The sequence below is a fragment of the Botryllus schlosseri genome, chromosome 12 (assembly GCF_051294905.1).
Source record: "Botryllus schlosseri isolate E-star chromosome 12, Bs_hap1, whole genome shotgun sequence".
Taxonomy (NCBI): domain Eukaryota; kingdom Metazoa; phylum Chordata; class Ascidiacea; order Stolidobranchia; family Styelidae; genus Botryllus; species Botryllus schlosseri.
The window spans coordinates 8,214,107-8,236,370 of record NC_137247.1 but is presented as its reverse complement, the minus strand read 5'-3'; the positions used below and the strand labels follow the sequence as shown (position 1 = coordinate 8,236,370).

The 22,264-nt window shown below is 41.2% G+C and overlaps 1 protein-coding gene and 1 long non-coding RNA gene across 2 annotated transcripts; one reads left to right on the top strand and one right to left on the bottom strand.

Moving 5' to 3' along the window:
- Positions 1-17: 17 nt before the first annotated feature.
- On the bottom strand, positions 18-4,981 carry LOC145452476 (uncharacterized). Its single transcript, XM_080330660.1, has 5 exons — positions 4,895-4,981; positions 3,039-3,121; positions 2,797-2,977; positions 260-390; positions 18-189 (listed from the first exon to the last, which is right to left on the bottom strand). The coding sequence occupies exons 2-5, from the start codon at positions 3,115-3,117 to the stop codon at positions 53-55; spliced, it is 528 nt and encodes a 175-aa protein (XP_080186786.1). The 5' UTR covers positions 3,118-3,121; positions 4,895-4,981; the 3' UTR covers positions 18-52.
- Positions 4,982-11,229: 6,248 nt separating this feature from the next.
- LOC145452364 (uncharacterized) lies at positions 11,230-12,875 on the top strand. Its single transcript, XR_013919316.1, has 3 exons — positions 11,230-11,641; positions 12,031-12,161; positions 12,670-12,875. It is a non-coding gene; the product is annotated as an uncharacterized LOC145452364 (long non-coding RNA).
- Positions 12,876-22,264: the final 9,389 nt, after the last annotated feature.

Sequence of the window (22,264 nt, the reverse complement as noted above, 5' to 3'; positions counted from 1 at the left end):
ATATACGGGTAATATTCTGAGTAGATTTACAGAAATGCTAAAGTTGACCGACTCATCCGGTCCCGCCTAAAAGACCATAATTCATGCAGTTGAAGAGAACAGACTGCATTAGCAGCTGTTGCTGACGCTGTTGTCTCTGGCGTCCATCCCGCTCCCTCTGCTCCCTCGCCGCGGCTTGTATTATACCATCTGAATGATGTCAATTGCAGAGGTTTCGAGCTGCTGAAACGACTGCAGAAAAATCAGGATACTGTCTTACTTAATGCGTAGACAAGCGGATCTCGGAGCGGGGAACTCATTCGGATCATGGCACCCAGTGTGGTGTACCAATAATCCCCGCAAATCTCCCCAGGCTGGAGGGTGATTCCTCTGCAATCGCAAATCTCTGGGCTGTTGAAAAATTCGTTAAGAAATTATTTGATCGACTACTTCCACTCTGTATACGTACACTCTCTTGGCATACAGAATTCAAGATTGTACTTCGTTACGACATATCACCATGTGCAGAGACATGATAGTGAAGTATTATTGTTTGGCGACTTCGGGAATGGGTGCATGGTGGTACACAAGGATAACAGTCACGCTGCACATCTTGATTGGTCAATCGATATAAAAACGGCTATTACTATCGATGCCCAGAATTATGTAAGAACATTATGTAACAAAAATAATTGTTTTTTTCCTCGGGAAATAATTGTAGTATTAGGTTTTCTTATGCCAAAAAACATGACAAATCTTAGTTTTGTTAGCATAACTCCGGGTACGTGCTACTAAGACTACTTTAAATTCATATTATATTGTATTTTCATGTCTAGCCAACCGAAAACCGACTTGTCTTCTATCAAATTTCAGATTTGGCTTTAACATAGTGAAGGCTGCCTAATGAAATATCAATTTATTTCAATTGAATTACACAAGTATTTTTCTAGTTATCGCATGATAACAACAAGGTTTTTCCTCTCACTGAGTCGTGAAATTGAAGGAGTTATAAGCAGATTTGAGATTGTGTTGAAATGAGCTATTTTATCATTGAAAAGTTTTTCTTTTTGTTTTGTTGTATATGTTGATTGTTGATCTATTCCAGGGGTGGCCAACCTTTTTGCTATTCACGGCCGCATTTCGATTACTCATATAGCCTACGGCCGCATTCCAGGAGATATAGTCGTAATGGACTAAGTGGACGCCAAATAACCATGCTAAATTGTCTATCTGTATGTCCTTTTCCGGTGAACTCCGGATTAATCTATTGATTGATACCGGCTTACTATAGTATAATATACGCACCGAAATCACCAGTGGTAACGTAAATAGTATCTGGGCTGCGTTAAGGACGCGCCAAGCGCGAAATTTTTTTCAGATTCATGAATGAATTTTGTCACTAATATTAGTGGTTTCACATATAACTGTCAAGAATTCATCCTTTCGCAGCCCATGTGATCAGATTCACCGGTAAAGTTGATGGAAGGGGTGCTTTCGAAAATTTAGGACAAGTTATAAATGATGCTGGACCATCGGGTGGGCCAATTCTTATCAGTCACTTGGTTGCATGCTGTTATTTGTTGACATCCCATCAGTATACTGCTGGAATGTCGGTACATTGGAATCGCCCAATCGTACCAGAAAAAAATCTTTCATGAGGAGCACATGATTCCAAGTTGATATTTCTATATGGGTGCATCATTTTCCTCTGCTGTTCACATATCTGTGGGGCTGAGGCTGCAAAGGTCGTTACTATATTAAAATCGAAAATGACGTCGTATTGTATCGCGCGCAGCGCGATGAAAATTTTAGGATTAATTAAAATCTCTCCAAAATTCGGGAGTCAATTCGTTAATTTAATTTGCATGTCGACGGCCGCCAACACATAGTAATTGAATTACGAGACCACGTCCACACAAATTCTCTTCTACGGCCGCAGGTTGGCCACCCCTGATCCAGGTTCCTTATCGCCGATTCTTTGCCAGTTCTAGTCCGACCGAGTTAAACCTAAGAATTCGGATCTAAATGTTGAAGGTATATGTAAGGCTCCTTCTCGCCGTTTGCAGTGTTGAGGTAGGCCGTGCTAAAATCCGACAGTTCACGAATAATGTTGAGAAATATCGGCCATCGCAACGGCAACCTTGTAAACGCTGCACTTCCAGTGCACTTTATGCCCCTCTCGGCTTTCGGCAACTAGACTATGATTGAAGACGCAATATTGTCCCAGGCGGTTATAATGTGGCATACACATAAGTTTGGCAGTCGTTCTCTTGCAAGATTTATTTACTTGGAAGAATGTTTTATTAAAAATAGTAGGCCTACTTATGATGGGAATGTAGCGGATAATAGCATTGACAAGAGCTCGAAACTGAACGGTGAACACAATGACTTAATCGCGGAATCGAGTCTTAACATGTATGACCCGGACTCGATCCTCTGCACACCAACGTGGATTTGGGACTTGGCTCGGTGGTGAATGGAAAATTACTCGAATGGATTCGAGTTAAAACTAGAAAAGTAAGATTGACTTGTGACTCGGGTCAATGTGACTTGGTTACAACCCATGATTGACCATTGGTGTACAACTGAGCATACTTTACAAAATCGTCTATAGTTCATGGCCCAAGTGGGTACGCATAACGATCCACAGTAACGTAATTATTATGAAAACCTCATGAAGGATTAGGTACAAGTGCATTGTATATGATGAGGATATCATGTAGATATCCAAAGAATAACGAATGTATGTCGACTAAAAGCCGAGACTTGATAACTACTTCGCCAGTATTTCTCCGCGTTCCAACTGCCACTACATACCTGCATTTAGCATCCTGCTGAAAAAATTGAATGAGAGAGGCAAAGTCTCCTTGGAAGCCAGGTACACTTCTTCGAAGTTGATTTGCGGCAGCGGCCGCGTTGATTGGAAGGATGGGCGATGAGTGCCTGCGATGGCGAAACCTTGTCAGCGGGCCGTAGTATTCGAGAGCTTGCAGTTTATCTATGCGAGGGTCCAGAATTCATGCGGCATATTGGCGGTTGTTTTACACGAGAATAGTTACCCGAAGGGCGTCCTCTGAAATCACCGTACTTTCGCATGCATATCAGCGCCGGAACGAAGAGTTCTGAATTGCGATTCATGTATCTGCGTATAGATGCAAGCTACAAATATGCGAACAAGGTAAAATCAAACAAATCGGTAAGCTCCATATCACCGATATGAGGAAATAGTGATATGATTATAGGCTAGAAATACTGGACTGATGCTGTTTAATCGATGTTCATAAATCAGTTTGAACGAACGACATTAATATACCTGATACACCGTAACGGATCATTATCCATGTCGGAAGCGAATTATCTTCGACTTTCTCAGGTACAAACAAAAGCTTTTTTTATGTCTGCCGGCACGATTTCCGAAATTCGCACATTACATTTCGCATTCTTTCATACCGGAAATAGTGTAACGATATGGATGGACAGGTGTTCTCTTTAAGCCAGGGGTTAGCAAACTTTTGAACTGGCGGGTCGCATTCAACATCTGAATCCATTCGCGGGCCGCACTATATAAAATTGGGATCATAAACCCAAACGCAATATTGGTATTTGATTATATAGTGAGGACATGGAGATAATATATATGCTTGTGCTTATTTAAAACAATCCAAACACTCATCAGAAACAGTGGCGAGATTTCATAGGCTGGTGGACCTCAATAACCAATTTGTCAAAACTATAGAGATATAGGTCGGTTGTCCCGATTTTTGGAACATGATTGAAATTTAAATCTGTGAGCAGCGATCTGTTCATAGATTTACTAATTCCACTTTTGGTTCAGTTCCAGGATGCGCAATGCTGACAGCATCATACCCATGTCCTATGTTAGCTTCAAACACGATTCTACTATGTGTAGATAAAATATAAATAGCCTAACTCCACGCATACAGAGAACGAATCTACCTAAGACACGCGTGAATCGTTTTTTTAAAGGCACATCACTAAAATAATTAAAATTGGAGTTGCAAATCTGAAATCACACTCGTGATCCGAATTATGTCAATCTCGTTTAGGATTTCTGTGATGTTTAACAGTTGAAACCTTTCAGACTGCGCGGACCTTGAGATCGGACTGTCACGCCAGAAATTAAACATAAAAAATGATATAGGACGTATTTACCATTTACCCTAGAACATAGTAGTTCTCAAACTTTTTAAGATACGCCCCCCCTTATGATGGTAACAAACCCCCCCATCCCATCCTTATCGACAGATCACAAAACGCAACCAGGATGCCAGCAAACCTAACGGATAGTTTGATAGTATGAAAGGTTGCGACTGTGGATGAGTGATTTTTAAATATGAAATTCAGACTGAATACATAACAATAATTATGAATCGGATTTAAATCGCACAGCGCGCGAAAAAAATTTTCAGTTGAGCTCAGCGTCGCGCCTCCCTTCATATCCTTTCACGCCCCTAAGGGGGGTGCACCCCCAGTTTGAGAACCGCTGCATTAGAATTATCATGGTAAAATGTACTAAGATAAGTTTAAATCAAGTCCTTGTATTAATTCGATTTTTTAGTGCGCATTTTATCAATATTTTTATTAAGTTTCTTTAGACTCTCGCGGGCCGCACAGAACGGTGTAGAGGGCCGCATGCGTCCCGCGGGCCGTAGTTTTCCCACCCCTGCTTTAAGCCAACGTCATATTTACCTGACAGGCTAGTGCCAGTGCCCTTTTAGGAGACAATGTAAAAGGATAGCACAATTTCCCCATCATTCCCGAACTACAAATTCAAATTCCTGTAACTTTGTGATATTTCGCATTTATAATTTTGTCAAAGTGACTGTGTGTTGCGCAATACTTTAATACTTCACGACCGTAGCAATCATCACAACCCTTCGCAAAATTCACACACATGTACAGTATGTTTTGCCAGCAGTTGACGGTGTCCGACTTGCGAAACAGACCAACATGTCACGATGGAACCTGTTTCTGAATCACCCATCAGCCCCGCGTCTTACGTGCAAAAGTTCAGGTCGCTGCGCTCGTACCTATTCGTGTCGTCGATGGTAAATCTGACTAGGGTCTGCATGCCGATCGGTCGGAATCGGCGAAAGGAACGCATGCACGATACGAAGAAATCCCTGAGACTCAGAAGGGTTTCGGTGTGGAAAGACCCCTTCATACGTGCTGTGTTAACTGGAGTCGCAACCATGTCCCGGTTTTCATCGCCGTCAACAACTACCGCGCTTTTCTCAGGATGGCATGCTAAATTTGGGAATGTATTTGAGTGATCACAATTACACTTTAGAAACTATTGTGGCAACGCTGCGGTTGCATAAATGTATAATATGCATTGGCCCATAGCCATTCGCTGCGATTACACTGGTCCACACGATTTTTAGGCCAGGACTTCTTTGAGTCAATTATACCTAATTTTGGGGCGCTGAATGCGAATCTGACGTTATTTTCGCTCCATCACGTCACGTTTTCGAGATATTATATATGTTGAATATTTCTACTTTTTCGAGATACTCAAGTAGATTTCGGCTACTTGCAGTACTTATTGAAGTAGTAATGTTTCACAACTACTTCAACATCTACCTGACCAGTATTCTGGATGAACTAATTTCTTTTGCAATTTTTTTTTGTAAAGTAGAAAGTAGTTCAGGGATACGATTGCACCACTATCATGAGTTAAATTGTCATAAGAAACGAGTAAAATAGCCTCTGAATCAAGGTACCTGAATATATTTTTTCGAATATTCTAGCCATGGGTGGTGTCCTTGGTGTCATTATGGTCATTTTGCGTTATTGGCGGCGATATATCTTTTGATTTCGTGTGTAGCCATCTCCGGCTAACTGTTGCAAGTATGCGACCACCCTCCCCCGACCAAATATATTTAGATATTTACTGACTTTTAGTATTTCTCAGACCTTTCATTTTGTCTTCCACTTGAAGTATAGTTTTGACATGTCTTAGAAATGACTGCTTCTACTCGTAATTGAGTAGAAATGTAAGGCGTTACTTGTGCGACTTGAGTAGCAACGCTGATCACTTCGACCGACTCTAGTTCATAGTAAAATATTACGGCAAATCAGAAAACACCAAAAATGTAAAGCTTTTTGTATTTAGAACTGGCATTTAATCATGCAAAACACTAACAAAAAGTCTCGAAATTAACCAATGTTAATCTCTGGCTCTGTTCCAGCATAGAATACGTGGTATTCGGTGTAGGCCACAGAATGTCCTATGTCGAGAGGGATCGATTGTCCTAGAACCGATGTATATTTCTTTCTTTTGTGAAGTAACACGCACTTCAGGTTTCGTGTTGAGCTGTTAGTAAGCAGTCTCCATTCATCTGGTTGTCCATAATAGACAATGCAAAAGAAGCCCTTTGGCAAAAAACAAACAAAAGAAAAACAGTTCAGAAACTGCTTTCCTCGATTCCGACAAAATGTGACAATATATGGAAGCTGGAGAAAAAGAATTAGTACGATAAGTACAGGTGGAGATTAATGATGATAAATTATTTCAAGTTATCATGATAAGCACTTTTTTCTTTGGAAAAGCAGACATCCTGTCTCTTTTAATGTTTCAAAACAAGCTTGAAGCGGGGTTACCATATTTTTGTGGCTTGAATCTCGGACACTCTTTAGCGCCCACTAGCGGGTTTTACAATGTGGCATGAACACTTTGTCGGTCAATATGACGTCACACGAGCCAATCTTCGCCTATCGACAGTATACAGGAGTGGAGTGGAACTTAGGTTCTGAATTGGGCTATCTCTAGTGTGAGCTCTGGTGATTGCTTGGGTATGTAACATATTTCTTCGCGGGCCGGATGAAAGCGTCTGGCGGAAGTTATCCGGCCCGCCGGTTGTGTGTTGTAGCCAGTTCCGAAACAACATTTCGAGCCCCCTTCCAACCTTTTACAGTCGTTCTGGGGTCCAGCGCAAAAACTGATACGCTGATTGCTAAAAAATGTCAGCTTGCCCAGATTTTCTCGGCCTATTTTGGAAGTTAACTCCAGCATCTTCGCGATCCCCAGAATAATTGCGATTATTTGACTTATTTGAGTAAATGATAGTTATTTTTATTTACTTTTGATGGCATTTTTTGCGAGGGCGGTGCGTGGCCCCCATATTAAAACCAACATATGATGGACTGCTACCGACTAAAAATAGTTGCATCCACATATAAATTTATGGGTCGAAATGAGGGTCTGATCGAAAGAAGATAGAGAACCACTGGAATCAAGTTCACCAAAAACTCAGTTATTCTGTTCTACAACAACCCAGGTTTCATCATTATAGATGATTTCAATAACGATATTTGATCTGTTGCTGTTATATGCTTACCGTGATGTCACTAACGAAAGCCGAAATTTGATTAATTTATGAAAATGAGAAAAATTCATACGGAAAAAATCTGACATGATGAAGAAATTCTGAGCACAGAATCGGATTCAGCAACCTTAAATTAGCCTGAATCAATCATTAAAATTTTTGACGCAAATTTTTTTTCGAAATTTGTAGACCAGTGTTATCAATTGATATTTCTGAGAAATTAGAATATTGCAAATTGCACTCGACCAGGAAGAAGTGTAATTCTGACAACATAAACCTCGCGATTTGTATTGTGCTCTATTGCGCGGTCTAGCCGACAATTCCATGAGGAATCGCTGTAGACATGATGACGTTATACCTTATGCCTGAATATTTATGTTCATGTTCACGGTAGTGGCATGATATGGAAGTAGTATTCATCGTCGAAATATTATACCACGTAACCAAATCAAAGACAAAATCTTGGCGCTTCATCCGCATCTAATCTTTAAGCTAAGCTTTCTCAGCAAGCCTTTATAAATATGTTATTATTATTATCATCAATCGTGAGTTTTAAGTGGTGCCTGTCGCCGTTTCCGGCCTTGAAGCCTTTATAGTGGAACATTATTGTGGAAAAAGTAGATCTGTGCATCAATAGCATGTTATGTATACGCTATGACCGCTGGCTGATTCTGCTAATCCATAAATTTTCACATAGCAAAAACTTACCTCGGGATTGTAGAATCGCCGACGTAAACAGTAGCGTAAGAAAAAAGTACTTTACCCATCAGTATTCCTTTTCATGAATAACTACACTGACTTAGTGGTGTCGATATATACGAACTATTCTGATATAAAACGGATCTGACGTATTCAGTTTCGAAATAATTATTTATCGAAGACCGGTTGGGGACGTCTCTGCCATAGGTGTTATCGTATAGCAATATGCCTTGAAAATACTGTATCATTGCATTTGTCCCCGAATTAATCACACAAAAAAATCTGGTAGATTTACTGGGAAATCTCTGTAAATTTTGCAACGAATTACTAGTCGCAGCCAATAGCTGTGAGTAGCTTGTAAATTTACATTTTGATGTGTAATATTACCTTAATTTAGCTGTAAAGTCAAGTTACCAGAATTTATTCGCAAAATTACTGGCAGTTAATCGTTCCTGCAGTATATCAGGCTATTGGCAAAATTGATTAGCTTGAAAATCGCTGCGGCCAATGTTATACGTGGAACTGAATGTTACTGATATCATTTTTTGTGGTGATTTGACCTGATTCAACCACGTTCGCGAGACTGGGGTCTATCATACGGAAATTGTTGGCCCTAGTACCAATTTCAGTAAAGTACATACTGGGGTAAAAGAAACAACTGACAATCGTAGCTAATGTGGTACACCATAGCCACTATATTATATTATAAGGCTATGGCTATACGGCCGGTTTCGTTGGTTACCAGGGATAGGACTGATAAGTTAAAATATCAGTTTAGGATGTATAATATTGTTCGGGAAACTGGAAATATCAGCACCGCATGCTAAGTTGACCATTTGTTAATGGCGGACATGGCGATCTGTCATAGGTTACAGTAGGTTAGGGTTACGCGTTACTGCTTTTTCTGAGTTTCGTAGTAAACAACAGAGATGAGCATTAGGGCTGTTCAAAAATAACTTTTTTTTTCGCGATTTAAGCCGGTCACCTCTTAAATCGTCAGGTTGCAGTAGAAAACCTTGCTCACCAAATTTCACTCGATTCCAACCAGTCAAGGCCTCCGCAGATCCAATTAAAATTTTTAATTTATTATGGAAAATTGAAAAAAAAAATTTCCAAATTTTTCTGCCAACCCCATAAAATTGTTGAGCTGTCGTCAAAGACGTTGCAAAACAAATTTGAGTCAATTCCGACCAGTAGAAGCGGAGTTATGTGAGTTTTTCGATGAAAATCCTCGGATAATCCTTGATCGGTGGATAATCCGCTATTTATCACCGAAAAACTCACATAACTCCGCCTCCACTGGTCGGAATTGACTCAAATTTGTTCTGCAACGTCTTTGAAGACAGCTCAACAATTTCATGGGGTTGGCAGAAAAATTTGGAATTTTTTTTTTCAATTTTCCATAATAAATTAAAAATTTTAATTGGATCTGCGGAGGCCTTGACTGGTTGGAATCGAGTGAAATTTGGTGAGCAAGGTTTTCTACTGCAACCTGATGATTTAAGAGGTGACCGGCTTGAATCGGGAAAAAAAAGTTATTTTTGAACAGCCCTAATGAGCATGGATTAGGATTAGGTTTTGAAAAAACAGGATTTGTGAAATTTTGTCGGATTTGGATTGGATTTGGATTAGACATTTTTTTCGGAACGGATTAGGATTTGGATTGGATTTACCTATTTTCTGGGAGATTGAAATGTCGTGCGGCGAATGGCGACAAACTTTATTCAGATCAGTTATTAATGTACTTATGGTTACTAAGTTATCTTGAATCAAGTGAATCGTTGGTTGTGAAAGAAAATTTTCGAATCCCTCCATTGCATAAATTAGTATTTTTTCTGAATTTCCAGTTGGAATCTGCCGCTCACACAAAAAGAATGTTGTGGCCGTCTTCGTTGATTTCGCGAAAGCCTTCGACTCGGTCTCGCGCCCAGCCATGGCGGAGATCCTCAGATTCTATGGAATTCCTGAGGTGATAACGTACGCCATTATGGCCCTCTACACTGACACACGAGCGCGAGTCCGAACAGATGACGGCCCAAGCGGAGATTTCAACACTTCGGCTGGTGTGCTTCAAGGTGACACCCTGGCACCATTCTTGTTTGTGGTCATCCCTGACTTCGTGCTACGAACGGCCTTCCCGGATACTACGAACTTCTTCGAATGGCGGCCACGGCAAGGAACGCGCACGCGTACGACTCGCGAGGCAATCCACGTAGGTATTCTTGCCTACGCAGATGACCTAGCCCTGCTTGCCCCGAACACCGCATCGGCACAGCGTCTCATTAACCAGCTAGAGGCCGCCGCCGCTATTGTTGGCCTCCAGATCAACGCTAAGAAGACTGAGGTTCTGGCCATACCAGCTCTACCGGCGAACGCGACACCAATTCAACTGGGAGATATCGATCTCAAGTATGTAACGAGTTTTGTATACCTCGGTATTGACGTCGCTGACTCTGGAAAAGCGCTCAAGGCGAGGCGAGCAAAGGCCTGGGGCGCGGCAAGACGGCTACATAGCCTCTTCCATTCAAGTGCCTCAACCCAGCTCAAGACCCGCATCTTCCGTGCCACTGTCGAGCAGGTTCTTCTCTACGGAATAGAAGCACTCACGCTGACAGAAAAGCTGGCTAAGACACTCAACGCCAACTACGATGCACTCCTCCGCTACGCACTCGGCATCCACCACCCGGAGCACATATCCACCAATGCTCTGCGCAAACTCACAAAAACAGTCCCATGCCGTTTGCTGGCTGCTGAACGACGCTTACGCTTAATCGGTCATCTAGTGCGGCATCAAGACGATCAACCAGCCGCCGCCATCATCAACCACATTCCGACGGAGCCATGGCGCAGAGGTGGCTGGAATAGAACCACATGGCGCTCAACAATAGAGACCGAGCTAGCGCAACGCGGGCTATCGCTCGAAGACGCCCACGACCGCCCACGATGGAGGCGCTTAATAAGGGCCCAAAACTCATTATCTTGATGTTCATTTGTTTCCTGTTTTCTTTTGCCCTTTTATTTAATTGAAAGCCGATATATATATATAGTTGGAATCGGATTAGGATTGGACATGCACTTGAATATGAAAAAGTTATGGATTAGGATTTGGATTTGGATTTGAAGGTTCGGATTTGGATTGGATTAGGACATAGAAATTTCAAATCCGCTCATCTCTGGTAAACAACCAACGCACAACTGTGACATCACAAGCAGCGTCTGGGTAAGTATATGTATAGTAAGTAGTGAACATCACGTGGAATATATAATCAATTTATACGAGATTAGATGGAAAAGAAAGGGACTATATGTAATGATAATTGTTTCTGTATGAAAAAATACGACCTAAATCAAACATTATAACGTGGCCGGTAAATATTATTGGTGGCATGTCAGCGGATGAATACCACTCGATTTGAAATCGTTCGAGTGTCGTATCGTCGTCTGGCCATTATTGAGATTTGAGCAAAGGGTGGAGCGCCAATATGGCATCGGTCATCGGTGTCTCGCTAAACGTACCGGGATTCCAACCCGGGTGGAGCGAAGCTTGTTGTGCTTGAAGAAAGTGGATCCTTGAAGATTCCTAGGAATGCTGAATGGGATACGCATCGTAAAAGGTACAGTACTACATAGTATTTGTTACCGTGAATATCTACGACTGTGCACACCATCGGGATGACTTTGATTTCATTATTGAAATATTTCATTCGCCGCATTCTCTGTTCTATTTTGGGATATTAGTCGACTTACATAGTGACCTGTGATACCACATACTCCGCCACAGAGGAGTTGAAACTGTTGGTTTGTTCATGTAATTTTCGGGCCATAGCATAGAGATGTTTCCATCCACTGCTGGATTTGTTTGGCACACATGCCACCTCAAATGAGGAACCTTTTGCTTCAATACATTAGATCAGTGGTTCTCAACCTGCGGGGCGCGAGAAATTGACTAAGTCTGTCTGAATTCTGACTAAACATGTGTTTCACAACCATTTTCACTTTTCAGAAGACGATTGTTGAAGAAGAAACTTATTTCGTATTCAAGAAAGCTCGCCAAATTCAAACTCCAGCAGTCGCATTCAACTTCATTTGAGCAGATTTTTGATATTCTTTGAAGATTTAGAGCAATTCCCACGTGTAAGTCATTCATTACTTCATAGATTTGGCAGTAGCCTACAGCTCAGTGCGCTGGGTAGCTGTTGGTAATAGCTGGCGAACTGCACTACTTAAGACAGACTTAGATGCAATATAGGTTGCTATGCGGCGGCTATGCCCTGGAATGCGGCCTTAGGCTACCTAAGTAATTGAAATGTGACCGTGATTAGAAAAAAGGTTGCCTATCTCTGTATTAGATGATGTGCTCTTTTTGACGTGACGATAAGTGCAGGGGGGCGTAAACTTTTTAGCCATCGCCGAAGGTGGCGCATGTCCAAAAAGGTTGAGAACCGCTGCATTAGATAAAGTAAGTGTGGAATCTCTGCTATATCATGTAAAAGGCGGAGCCGTCGTCACAAAATGTACCAGTACCGGTACTTCAAAAATTGTTATATTTTTGTTAGCCTATTTGTCTTAGTAGTTATTGTAATGTCATGTCTTGATTAGGAACTTTGCTTAATATAGCGTCTTACGCATGAGTTCTTTTTAGTGGAACTGCAAGATACTAGTCACACAGAAGGAATGAAGACGAGAAAAAGAAACAATTGGAAGTTTATCCGGCGGTGGAATTAATTCACCTTTTCTTGGGACCACTTGTGCTATATTTGCATTCCTCCTACAGAAGAATTAGACCTCCAGCAGCAATACTTTTTCATCGTGAATCATGAATGAATATACAGTTGTCCCAATGTCGTTTTTAGAGCGTGAAGAAACTTGCTGTATTTTGGCATCGCGTTGCTTTGGGATAGGTATGGATGTACGTGAATTTAGAAGCTGGCATGTAATCTGATTTACAAAGGACAGCATGTAGGGTTGTAGGTACTAGGTAGGAGGTAAAATGACAGTCTCCTCGTAAATGTACAGGAGAGAATGTAGATTGAATATACCAGAGGTGACTGTAACATTACAGTCTGGCGTGTAAAGCTAGATTACCGGACGGGTGTAAGTTGAATTTACATTGAGTGACGGTAATGTTATATTACTGCCAAGTGGCTGGCCACCCTGCTTCCAGACATTTCGCGGTAAATCGAGGTAAATTTTTTTTGTGTGATGCAACACACCGGGACGAAGTTAGCCATCAAATTCTAGCCATCAAAAATAAATATCAGAACTACTGTGTAGAATACCGCAGGTATCGGATGTATCACCAGGATCAAGTTTCCGGCCATGCCGCGGGGCAGCCATCGGCCACATACGATGTTTCGACGTAGGTTACGGTGAAATACTCATTAAATTGCCTTCAAATCAATAAAGCGTATAAATACTCGACTGATTTTATCGCATCACGTCATTTGTGAAACAACTAATAAAGAATATAAGCTCGACTAGCACCTCAACACTGTTAACTCAACACAGCTATCTCGCGAATGACTATCTCCATCATGAAATTTTCACAGCTGCAAGGTATCGCTCTGCTGCAAACGAAATTTCGCAAAATGTAGTTTTAGCACACAAAATCTGGATTTGACAAAACAAATATTGCTCCGACACGCTAAACGCCGTACCTCAAATGTCTCTAAACTATATGATACGCTCAACTAAACAGTCACTAAACTTAGAATCGAATCCATCTTCTCCAAACTAGAGACTGTGGCCATGAATGGCGTTCACATATGTATAGTTTGCAGGCAAATCTGACACCACACAAATTGTCAACTATCTCCAAATGGCGCATTCAAATTTATCACGAAATATATTCGACACCAATTTTCAGCGATATCCAAGTGGCGCAAGGTGTCCAACGGACCCGATACGCTGGACTGCACATGCACAGTCATAAAAATACAAATTTATTCACGAAAAATATTCGAAATTTTTCAAACTATACCCTGTGTCAAGGAATGGTTCTCAAATACCTATAGATTACAGTTACGCCTAGCAGCACACCAATTTTCAGCGATCTCCAAGTGGCGCAAGGTGTCCAACGGACCCGATACGCTGGACTGCACAGCAGTCATGAAAATTCAAATTTATGCACGAAAAATATTCGAAATTTTTCAAACTATACCTTGTGTCAAGGAATAGTTTTCATATACCTATAGCCTGTAGTTAAACGTAACAGCACACCGATTTCCAGCGATATCCAAGTGGCGCAAGGTGTCCAACGGACCCGATACGCTCGAATGCACAGTCATAAAAATACAAATTTATTCACGAAAAATATTCGAAATTTTTCAAACTATACCCTGTGTCAAGGAATGGTTCTCAAATACCTATAGATTACAGTTACGCCTAACAGCACACCAATTTTCAGCGATCTCCAAGTGGCGCAAGGTGTCCAACGGACCCGATACGCTGGACTGCACAGCAGTCATGAAAATTCAAATTTATGCACGAAGAATATTCGAAATTTGCCAAACTATACCCTGTGTCAAGGAATGGTTTTCAAATATCTATAGCCTGTAGTTAAACGTAACAGCACACCGATTTTCAGCGATATCCAAGTGGCGCAAGGTGTCCAACGGGCCCGATACGCTGGACTGCACCTGCACAGTCATAAAAATACAAATTTATTCACGAAAAATATTCGAAATTTTTCAAACTATACCCTGTGTCAAGGAATGGTTCTCAAATACCTATAGATTACAGTTACGCCTAGCAGCACACCAATTTTCAGCGATCTCCAAGTGGCGCAAGGTGTCCAACGGACCCGATACGCTGGACTGCACAGCAGTCATGAAAATTCAAATTTATTCACGAAAAATATTCGAAATTTGCCAAACTATACCCTGTGTCAAGGAATGGTTTTCAAATATCTATAGCCTGTAGTTAAACGTAACAGCACACCGATTTTCAGCGATATCCAAGTGGCGCAAGGTGTCCAACGGGCCCGATACGTTCGTCTGCTCAGTGATAAAAATTCAAATTTATTCACGAAAAGTATTCGAAAATTTTCAAAATATAACCTGTGTCAAGGTATGGCTTTCAAATACGTATAGCCTACAGTTAAGATCAGCAGCACCCCAATTTTCAGCGATATCCAAGTGGCGCAAGGTGTCCAGCGGGCCCGATACGTTCGTCTGCTCAGTGATAAAAATTCAAATTTATTCACGAAAAGTATTCGAAAATTTTCAAAATATAACCTGTGTCAAGGTATGGCTTTCAAATACGTATAGCCTACAGTTAAGATCAGCAGCACCCCAATTTTCAGCGATATCCAAGTGGTGCAAGGTGTCCAGCGGGCCCGATACGTTCGTCTGCTCAGTGATAAAAATTCAAATTTATTCATGAAAAGTATTCGAAAATTTTCAAAATATAACCTGTGTCAAGGAATGACTTTCAAATTGGAGTAATCTGAGGTTTATTGTTCTTCATGATTTTTTTAAATTTAGCCCTTCGCTGCCCGGAAAGTTTGGTCGACTTCAATCCCATATGACGCATATCCCCGGAGAAATTTGCACACATTATGCAACACCGGTTTCGGATACAAAATGCTTTCTCGCTAAACTACGTATAAATATAATTGGCGTGCTCTGACCCACTCAAGTGCGTATAGTTTATTTTCTGAATCAATAGTAGCCTATATACGTCATAATGCGAGTTAATATACATCGTCTGAAGCGACATCGTTATCAGTGAGGAAGATGTGGGGTCTGTGGTGTGGGAATTGCAACATGCGATATGGGGCTGCGCATTTAAATCGGGTAGACGGGGAAGGTTGGGGCTCGCAAACGAAAACACTAACTTCTGAAATGCCAATTCTGTCTCCAATATTTATGAGCTCATTGGTAATTAAGTAATTGGTATCACGCTGTTGCGTTTCGACCAACCAATAAGATGACACTTTCCAAGTTGAGGCCTCGAATTTCTGAACTGGTATCAGAAAGGAAAGAGCAGAAGCTACACTGGTTTGCAATAAATATCCATTATAGTGTTTTCGGTTTATGAGGAAATTATATTTTAATGGTTTTGTTCTTTTAACACTATGTTCATGTTCATGCACAGTTCATCTTGTGAAGTAGCAATCTATTGTAATGTATTAGGAGCGTAGTTGCATTGCGCTAGATGTTTTTATGGCACAGTGAAAATTTGAGGTTCAGCGAAGGCTTGTAAATTAGCGTACGTGGCCCAACAAGTTCGTAAAGCTTAAGAAGCACTCTTATACCATTATTACGCGCATGAATGTTAGCCAATGGAAAATAGGTGCGGTCATATATCATTGGGATAGAGTTAGACGTAGCGACGTAGTGCAGAAAGTTGCTGTCAATGTATTTATCACAAATGACTTCCTAATAACCGTAACCCTAATTGAATACATAATATTCCCCAACAAAGATATCATACTGTCCTCAAAACGTGGCAAATGCCTTTACTCGCAAACATACATACATATATATATATATATGATAATGAAATGAAAATATATTGATGAAACATAATATAGTAATGAAAATATCTATACGTGATAAAATGTTCCCTCTATTTTTGGCGAATCTGCGCACATTCACCACGTCACTGCGCAGGCCCTTCGACAACAGTGCGTAACGATCAAAAAAAGGTCATCACTTCGGATTTTTTGCGCGCAACTTACATTTTCTGTGCGCAGAGACCGTGTCAGTACTGCGCATTTGCGCACCGAAATACTCAATTGGTTACGATTTTAGACTATACTTCCACTTTACTTCGCATTTTAGGCAAAGCTGTAGGCCTGCAATACTATCACATTCTTGAAATCAATACGTCTACTTGTATTTGAGAACCAACGATGGGTACTTTGGTCGTCTATGTTAAAATGTGACTCGCCAACAGCTGAATTCAACATTCTAACCTGTGCGTACCTGCAAAAAATCCCCGCGGTTCGCGAGTACCAGCTTGTGTGGTCTATCGTAAAGGCGATGATGGTCCCGATGTCTAGCGTTCTCGATCATCACGAGTTTCGGATATATTGCTCGAAAAATTGCTGTATGTCGATATGTGAGTAGGAAATCTGCCGTTTGCGTCTTGAAAACTCGACGTTTTCTGGGACGTCTTGATTTTCAGACTTGTCGTTGTGGTCGGTGTTCTCGTTACCTCTATGGAGTGGCAGCCGGGACACGGTTGATGTGCGTTACATCATAAGGTCGGATTCGAAAACGTCTGTCACGACGGTATCACGCGAGGACTCACATTTTACCACAAGGTCCGATTTTGAATTAGAACAATATTACACTAAATATTCATTTAAAAAGGTAATCTTCCGTTCGTTTATTGCAAAAATTTCAAAACCAAAACATTCCTCCCGCTTACAGTCCCTGTATATTTCAGTATTCATGGTGTGACGACATCAATGGACATTTCAAAACCGGCAGATAGTAATATCATATGATTCCCTGTGTACCTGTATGTAATACGTATAGTGTATAGTACACGAATACTGAATTGGGTACCCGGTAAAGTCAGTTAAAATAAAATTTTAATTTCTCGGTGTCATATTTATGCCTAAATTTTCCGGCACATCTCTATCGGAAGTTCAGATCTAAAACAAGAAATATATTATAAATAATCCCCCAAGACAGCAAATATAGAACATGTTCACTTGTTCATTGTCCATTTGCCGCATTATAACCAGCAATGTTGTAGTTTACTATGTAGCAGTGGTTCTTAACCTTTTTTCTCCCAGCGCCCCTTTCGGAAATTTTCATGATTTGGCGCCCTCCCATATCTTAAGGACTGTATTAAAGACGATGGGGTAGAGGTCCACATCCGGTCCATTTTCGGGTTTGGACTTGACTATTGCCAATACTTCTTTTTGAATCCCGCTCGATGTCCACTGTACTAATTAACCATATAATAATTGTATGCACTATTTTCGTGATCGAATCAAGTTTCTTATAACAACTGTTGGGTACGGGGTCGTACCCATCTGGTTTGACCCCAATGTACACACCTCGATTCGGTGACGTTGTATTTCGTAGCTCTCGAAAACAAGGATATTTGGTTAATCCTTCTGGTCAGAAAGCTTCAAATCATGTCTACTATACAAATGGCTCTCACTCTGAAAAGTGGTATAGAACCACGCTTCCAGATAATGCTCAGTTCAAAACATTTTGTCGGGAAAACCCCAATCTAGTGTGATCGAACTGTGTTACGGGAGATTTTGCTATCTAAAAGTGCGCGTATGAAGCGTAAAAAGCGCATTTTAGATGAAATATAGTATTCATCACAATCGCGGAAACACTAAATACATCGTCATTAAATTTCGCCCAAGGCGCAACAAAAATTTTGGATACTTGATGAATTTTGTTAGGAATGAATGGATGAATGAATTTTGATATGAGGTCTCAAGGGCATGTAAAACTATGGAACTTTGTATCCCTATGACAACTACTACACCATCTGTACTGTCACGCCCTTTTTCTCCGGTGCCCCCATAACGCCCCTGCGTCCCAATATAGCTCCTTAAGTGTTTCCGCCTCCTTTTGAAATCCAAAATGACCCCATGTGTGGGGTCGCTGGCGACATGGTTAGGAACCACTGATAACCATCGATAACCAACGATAACGGGTCTATGACGTCGACAACAAATTCCGAGAAGGTGAAAGAGTGCATCGCACGCAGCTCAGAGGTTTCAGGACGATTCACAGAGACGAACACGCCAATGCTAAACTTTTGTGTGAAAGTTACATAGTAGTCAAAGAGTATAATGCCCTGTCGTTGCACTGCTATACAACTTCTGGCTCATAACCCCTTATAAATTCGTTTGGTCATTACAAGGATGTGGCTCCTGAGCCTCAAGTGGCTCATTCAGTCTCTGATTGTGGCTCTTGCATGATTTCATAATGCACAATTGCACATGCATTTCCCCATTTTCCGAGTGATTTAATTTGATTATAAAACAATCCATTATATCGTTTCTTGCGCTAACATGATGCAAAATCAACAGTGAACTTGATAATTATATAATTAATCACGATAGCGCAGGTCACGTTCGACTGCGACCAGACAATTGTGCATACGGCCTACACCTACATTTGTAAGATGGATAATGCTAGCAATAACTGCAAACGTAGAGTTTAGTACAGTAGCTACCGACATCGACATAGTAAACTTACCAGAGATCAGCGTATACAAAAATGTCCAGAATAATATCACATGCATAAGCTCATTCTGTATTTTCATTATTTTATCGACTGCGGATGGATCACCCGATATACGTTTCACTACCCCAACGGCATTCTATATCCCTGCAATTACGTAACGGCGGTTACCCCAGAACCTGCAACAGAGATACCGATAATAATATGCGTGTCAACGTATGAGTGATCGCATCGCTAAAATTGATAATCGCCGCAAAACCACCTAGTGTTCGACCTATTGTATGCTGTAATAAAGCTTCTGCGTAACATCATTCTATATACCCACAACGCATACGCGATGGAATGATTTAATTTTTTTTATAATATATTTTACAAATAGAGTGTGATAACAGTACCGAGTAATCTAAGATTAAACTGTCTGTTTCACTTTCGATTCCGTTGGTAAGTATGTATCCTATACCGCAAGGGATTTAATATGTACCAACCGCCGCCTGTGGTTGGACAGTGTCCATTACATGAAACCAGAAACCGATGCGAGGAATAGCCGCAGGAGATGCGCAACGTGCCAAGAGTGTGCTCACCGCGCTATTTTAACGATTTATGCGTGAAAACAATTGTTCCAAGCGCAATCCGAGGAGAGATCTGTTTGATATGTGGTAACTACGCTTAATCATGATTCTCTTACAGAATCTCAAGAAAAATTGGTTAAGCATTGGTACCATCGCTCACATTGTCTAAAACGCTGCTTAAGTGTAATAAATTCACCTCTGAGATGTGCTGGTTTCAGACTCCCTACCGAAATGTTGGAGGTTTATCTGCCGAATCCTCAACGCCACCCGAACCACGTAAGCGGTGTCTTATACAAATACCTATAACGAAAGTATGCAGTGTTCTGACTCGGCATTTCACGAAACATAAAATGAGGATAACTATTGGCCCATGCTGAAAATGACCACTAGCGCTTCTCCTCGTACGACGCGAACAATAGAATGCGCGATAACTGGCAATAATGGAATACGATGACTGTCCTGACGTTACATGCAAGAATGTGTTGTTTACCGATAGTGTCACGTGCAGACACTGGCACAGATTCAACGCAAGACTATTTAGCACTCGGCGTCTGTTGCGATACCCTTGCCTCATTTTTTGTTTTTATCAGAGGTAGGCCTAAATTTGATGGAGGGAGATACAACGTGGTTATGTCGGTCTGCCCTCCGGATAGAGATCGATTCCGGTCTTTAGCAGCTTACCTGCCTGGTTGAACTAGATCAATGCTCGGCATCCACCTTCTATCACTGGCGACACATTTTATTAACATCGGTGGACGCGCCAGGACTTAAATGCTACTAAACATACCATATGGAATAAAAAAACACATACTGATTTATTACAATCAAGTTATCACAAATAATTAGGAGCAGAATTTCAACAGCTACCATCGATAGTTTCTTATGTGTTTTTCTTTTAGTTTTCTCGACTGGTATGCAGGCCTGCAGGGCCATCCCGTTATTCCTCGGGAATCAATAAAGATAGAGATTACCAACAAAACACAATGGTGATCCCGCCGTGCTCTACTGCTGCAGGAACCATTATCAGTGATTGAATTTCAAATTATTATGACATCGCATTAGAATGTAATAGCTTACAGGCTTCGTACACATGTTGTGTGATGTCTTGCACACTCAGTTAACCTGGTCAGAAGCATAAACTTGCCTATTTTTGGTGTTAGCTATAGTAGAGTTACCATATTTTCGTGACTCAAATTCCGGGCACCCTTTAGCGCACCCTAACGGGTTATAAAATGAGGGATGAACGTATATGACGTCACACTGACAATGCTTTGCCTGTCGATTGTATACAAGAGTGAATTTTTTAAACATAGGTAGTGAACTACCTATAGACCCGGGGAGCCAACCTTTTTGGTACCCACGGCCGCATTTCAACTACTCGTGTATAGCCTATACGGCCGCATTCCAGAGCGTAGTCATGATGCTGGACTAGCTGGACGCCAGAAAACCATGTTAAACTGTCCATCTCCATTTCCGATGTACTCCGGAATAATCTATTTAATTATGTCCGTTTACTATATAGGCCTACGCTCCAAAATCCCGATTGGTCATGTTCTGGGATTGGCCATCGTCGCGCAAATCGCGAGATTTTTTACAGATTCACTAATGAATTTCGTCAATAATATTAGTAGGCTTACATATTACAGTCGAACATTTATCCTTTCTCAGCCCATGTGATCAGATTCACCGGTATAGAGTTGATGAAGGGGTGTTTTCGACAATCTGTGGCAAGTTAGGGGCTAGGGCCCAAATCAGTGGTTACCAACCTTTTTCGACTCATCGCCCGTTAATCAAGCTCGACATAAATTTCCGCCTCCCACAATAGTTACGGATCCGAGAAAGAGGTCATGTTTACGGGGAATGTATTCGCTTAACTCTGATCGCTGATGAATTGTCTAAAAGAGACATTTTTCCGAGTAGGTTCTCGGAAAACCGGCTTCCGCGTCTACTTTCCGTTGAGTTGACCTTTAGTTTTAGTAAACTTCGTGACATATGCATTATAAGCCGTCTTCACGCGCATTTTTCCCCGCGGTAATTAAATATATCTCACAGGACGTTCTAACATTATCTCACCCCAGTCGCTTCTTCGGTGTTTCCGCTCCCTTGATTGTCAAAACCACCCACTGGCGGACGATAACGCCCACGTTGGTAACGACTGGTATATAAATGATGATGAATTTTCTAGTGGGCCAATTGTTGTTTTTCACTTTTTTGCGTGATGTTATTTCTTGACGTCCCATCAGAATTGTCGGTATTGTGAGGGGCACACAATTGCGAGTTGGTATTTTTATATAGGGCGCATCAATTTCCTCCGCTGTTCGTATTGGTACTGTGGGGCTTAGATTCCACAGGCCGCTACTATATTAAAATCGAAAAATGAAGTCACATTGAAACGAGCGCAGCGCTACGAAAATTTCAATATTAAATAAAATCTCAAGAATTCGGGAGTCAATTCGTAAATTCATAATGTATGCCGATGGCTGCTAACACGTACTCATTG

What these genes read in the sequence shown, in the direction of transcription:
- LOC145452476 (XM_080330660.1), bottom strand. Translation starts at nt 3,117, where the DNA reads ATGAATCGCAATTCAGAACTCTTCGTTCCGGCGCTGATATGCATGCGA. An exon ending in TTTCAGAGGACGCCCTTCGG is followed by an intron (nt 2,978 to 3,038) that starts GTAACTATTCTC and finishes ACCCTCGCATAG; the next exon opens with ATAAACTGCAAGCTCTCGAA. An exon ending in CAGCAGGATGCTAAATGCAG is followed by an intron (nt 391 to 2,796) that starts GTATGTAGTGGC and finishes ATTTTTCAACAG; the next exon opens with CCCAGAGATTTGCGATTGCA.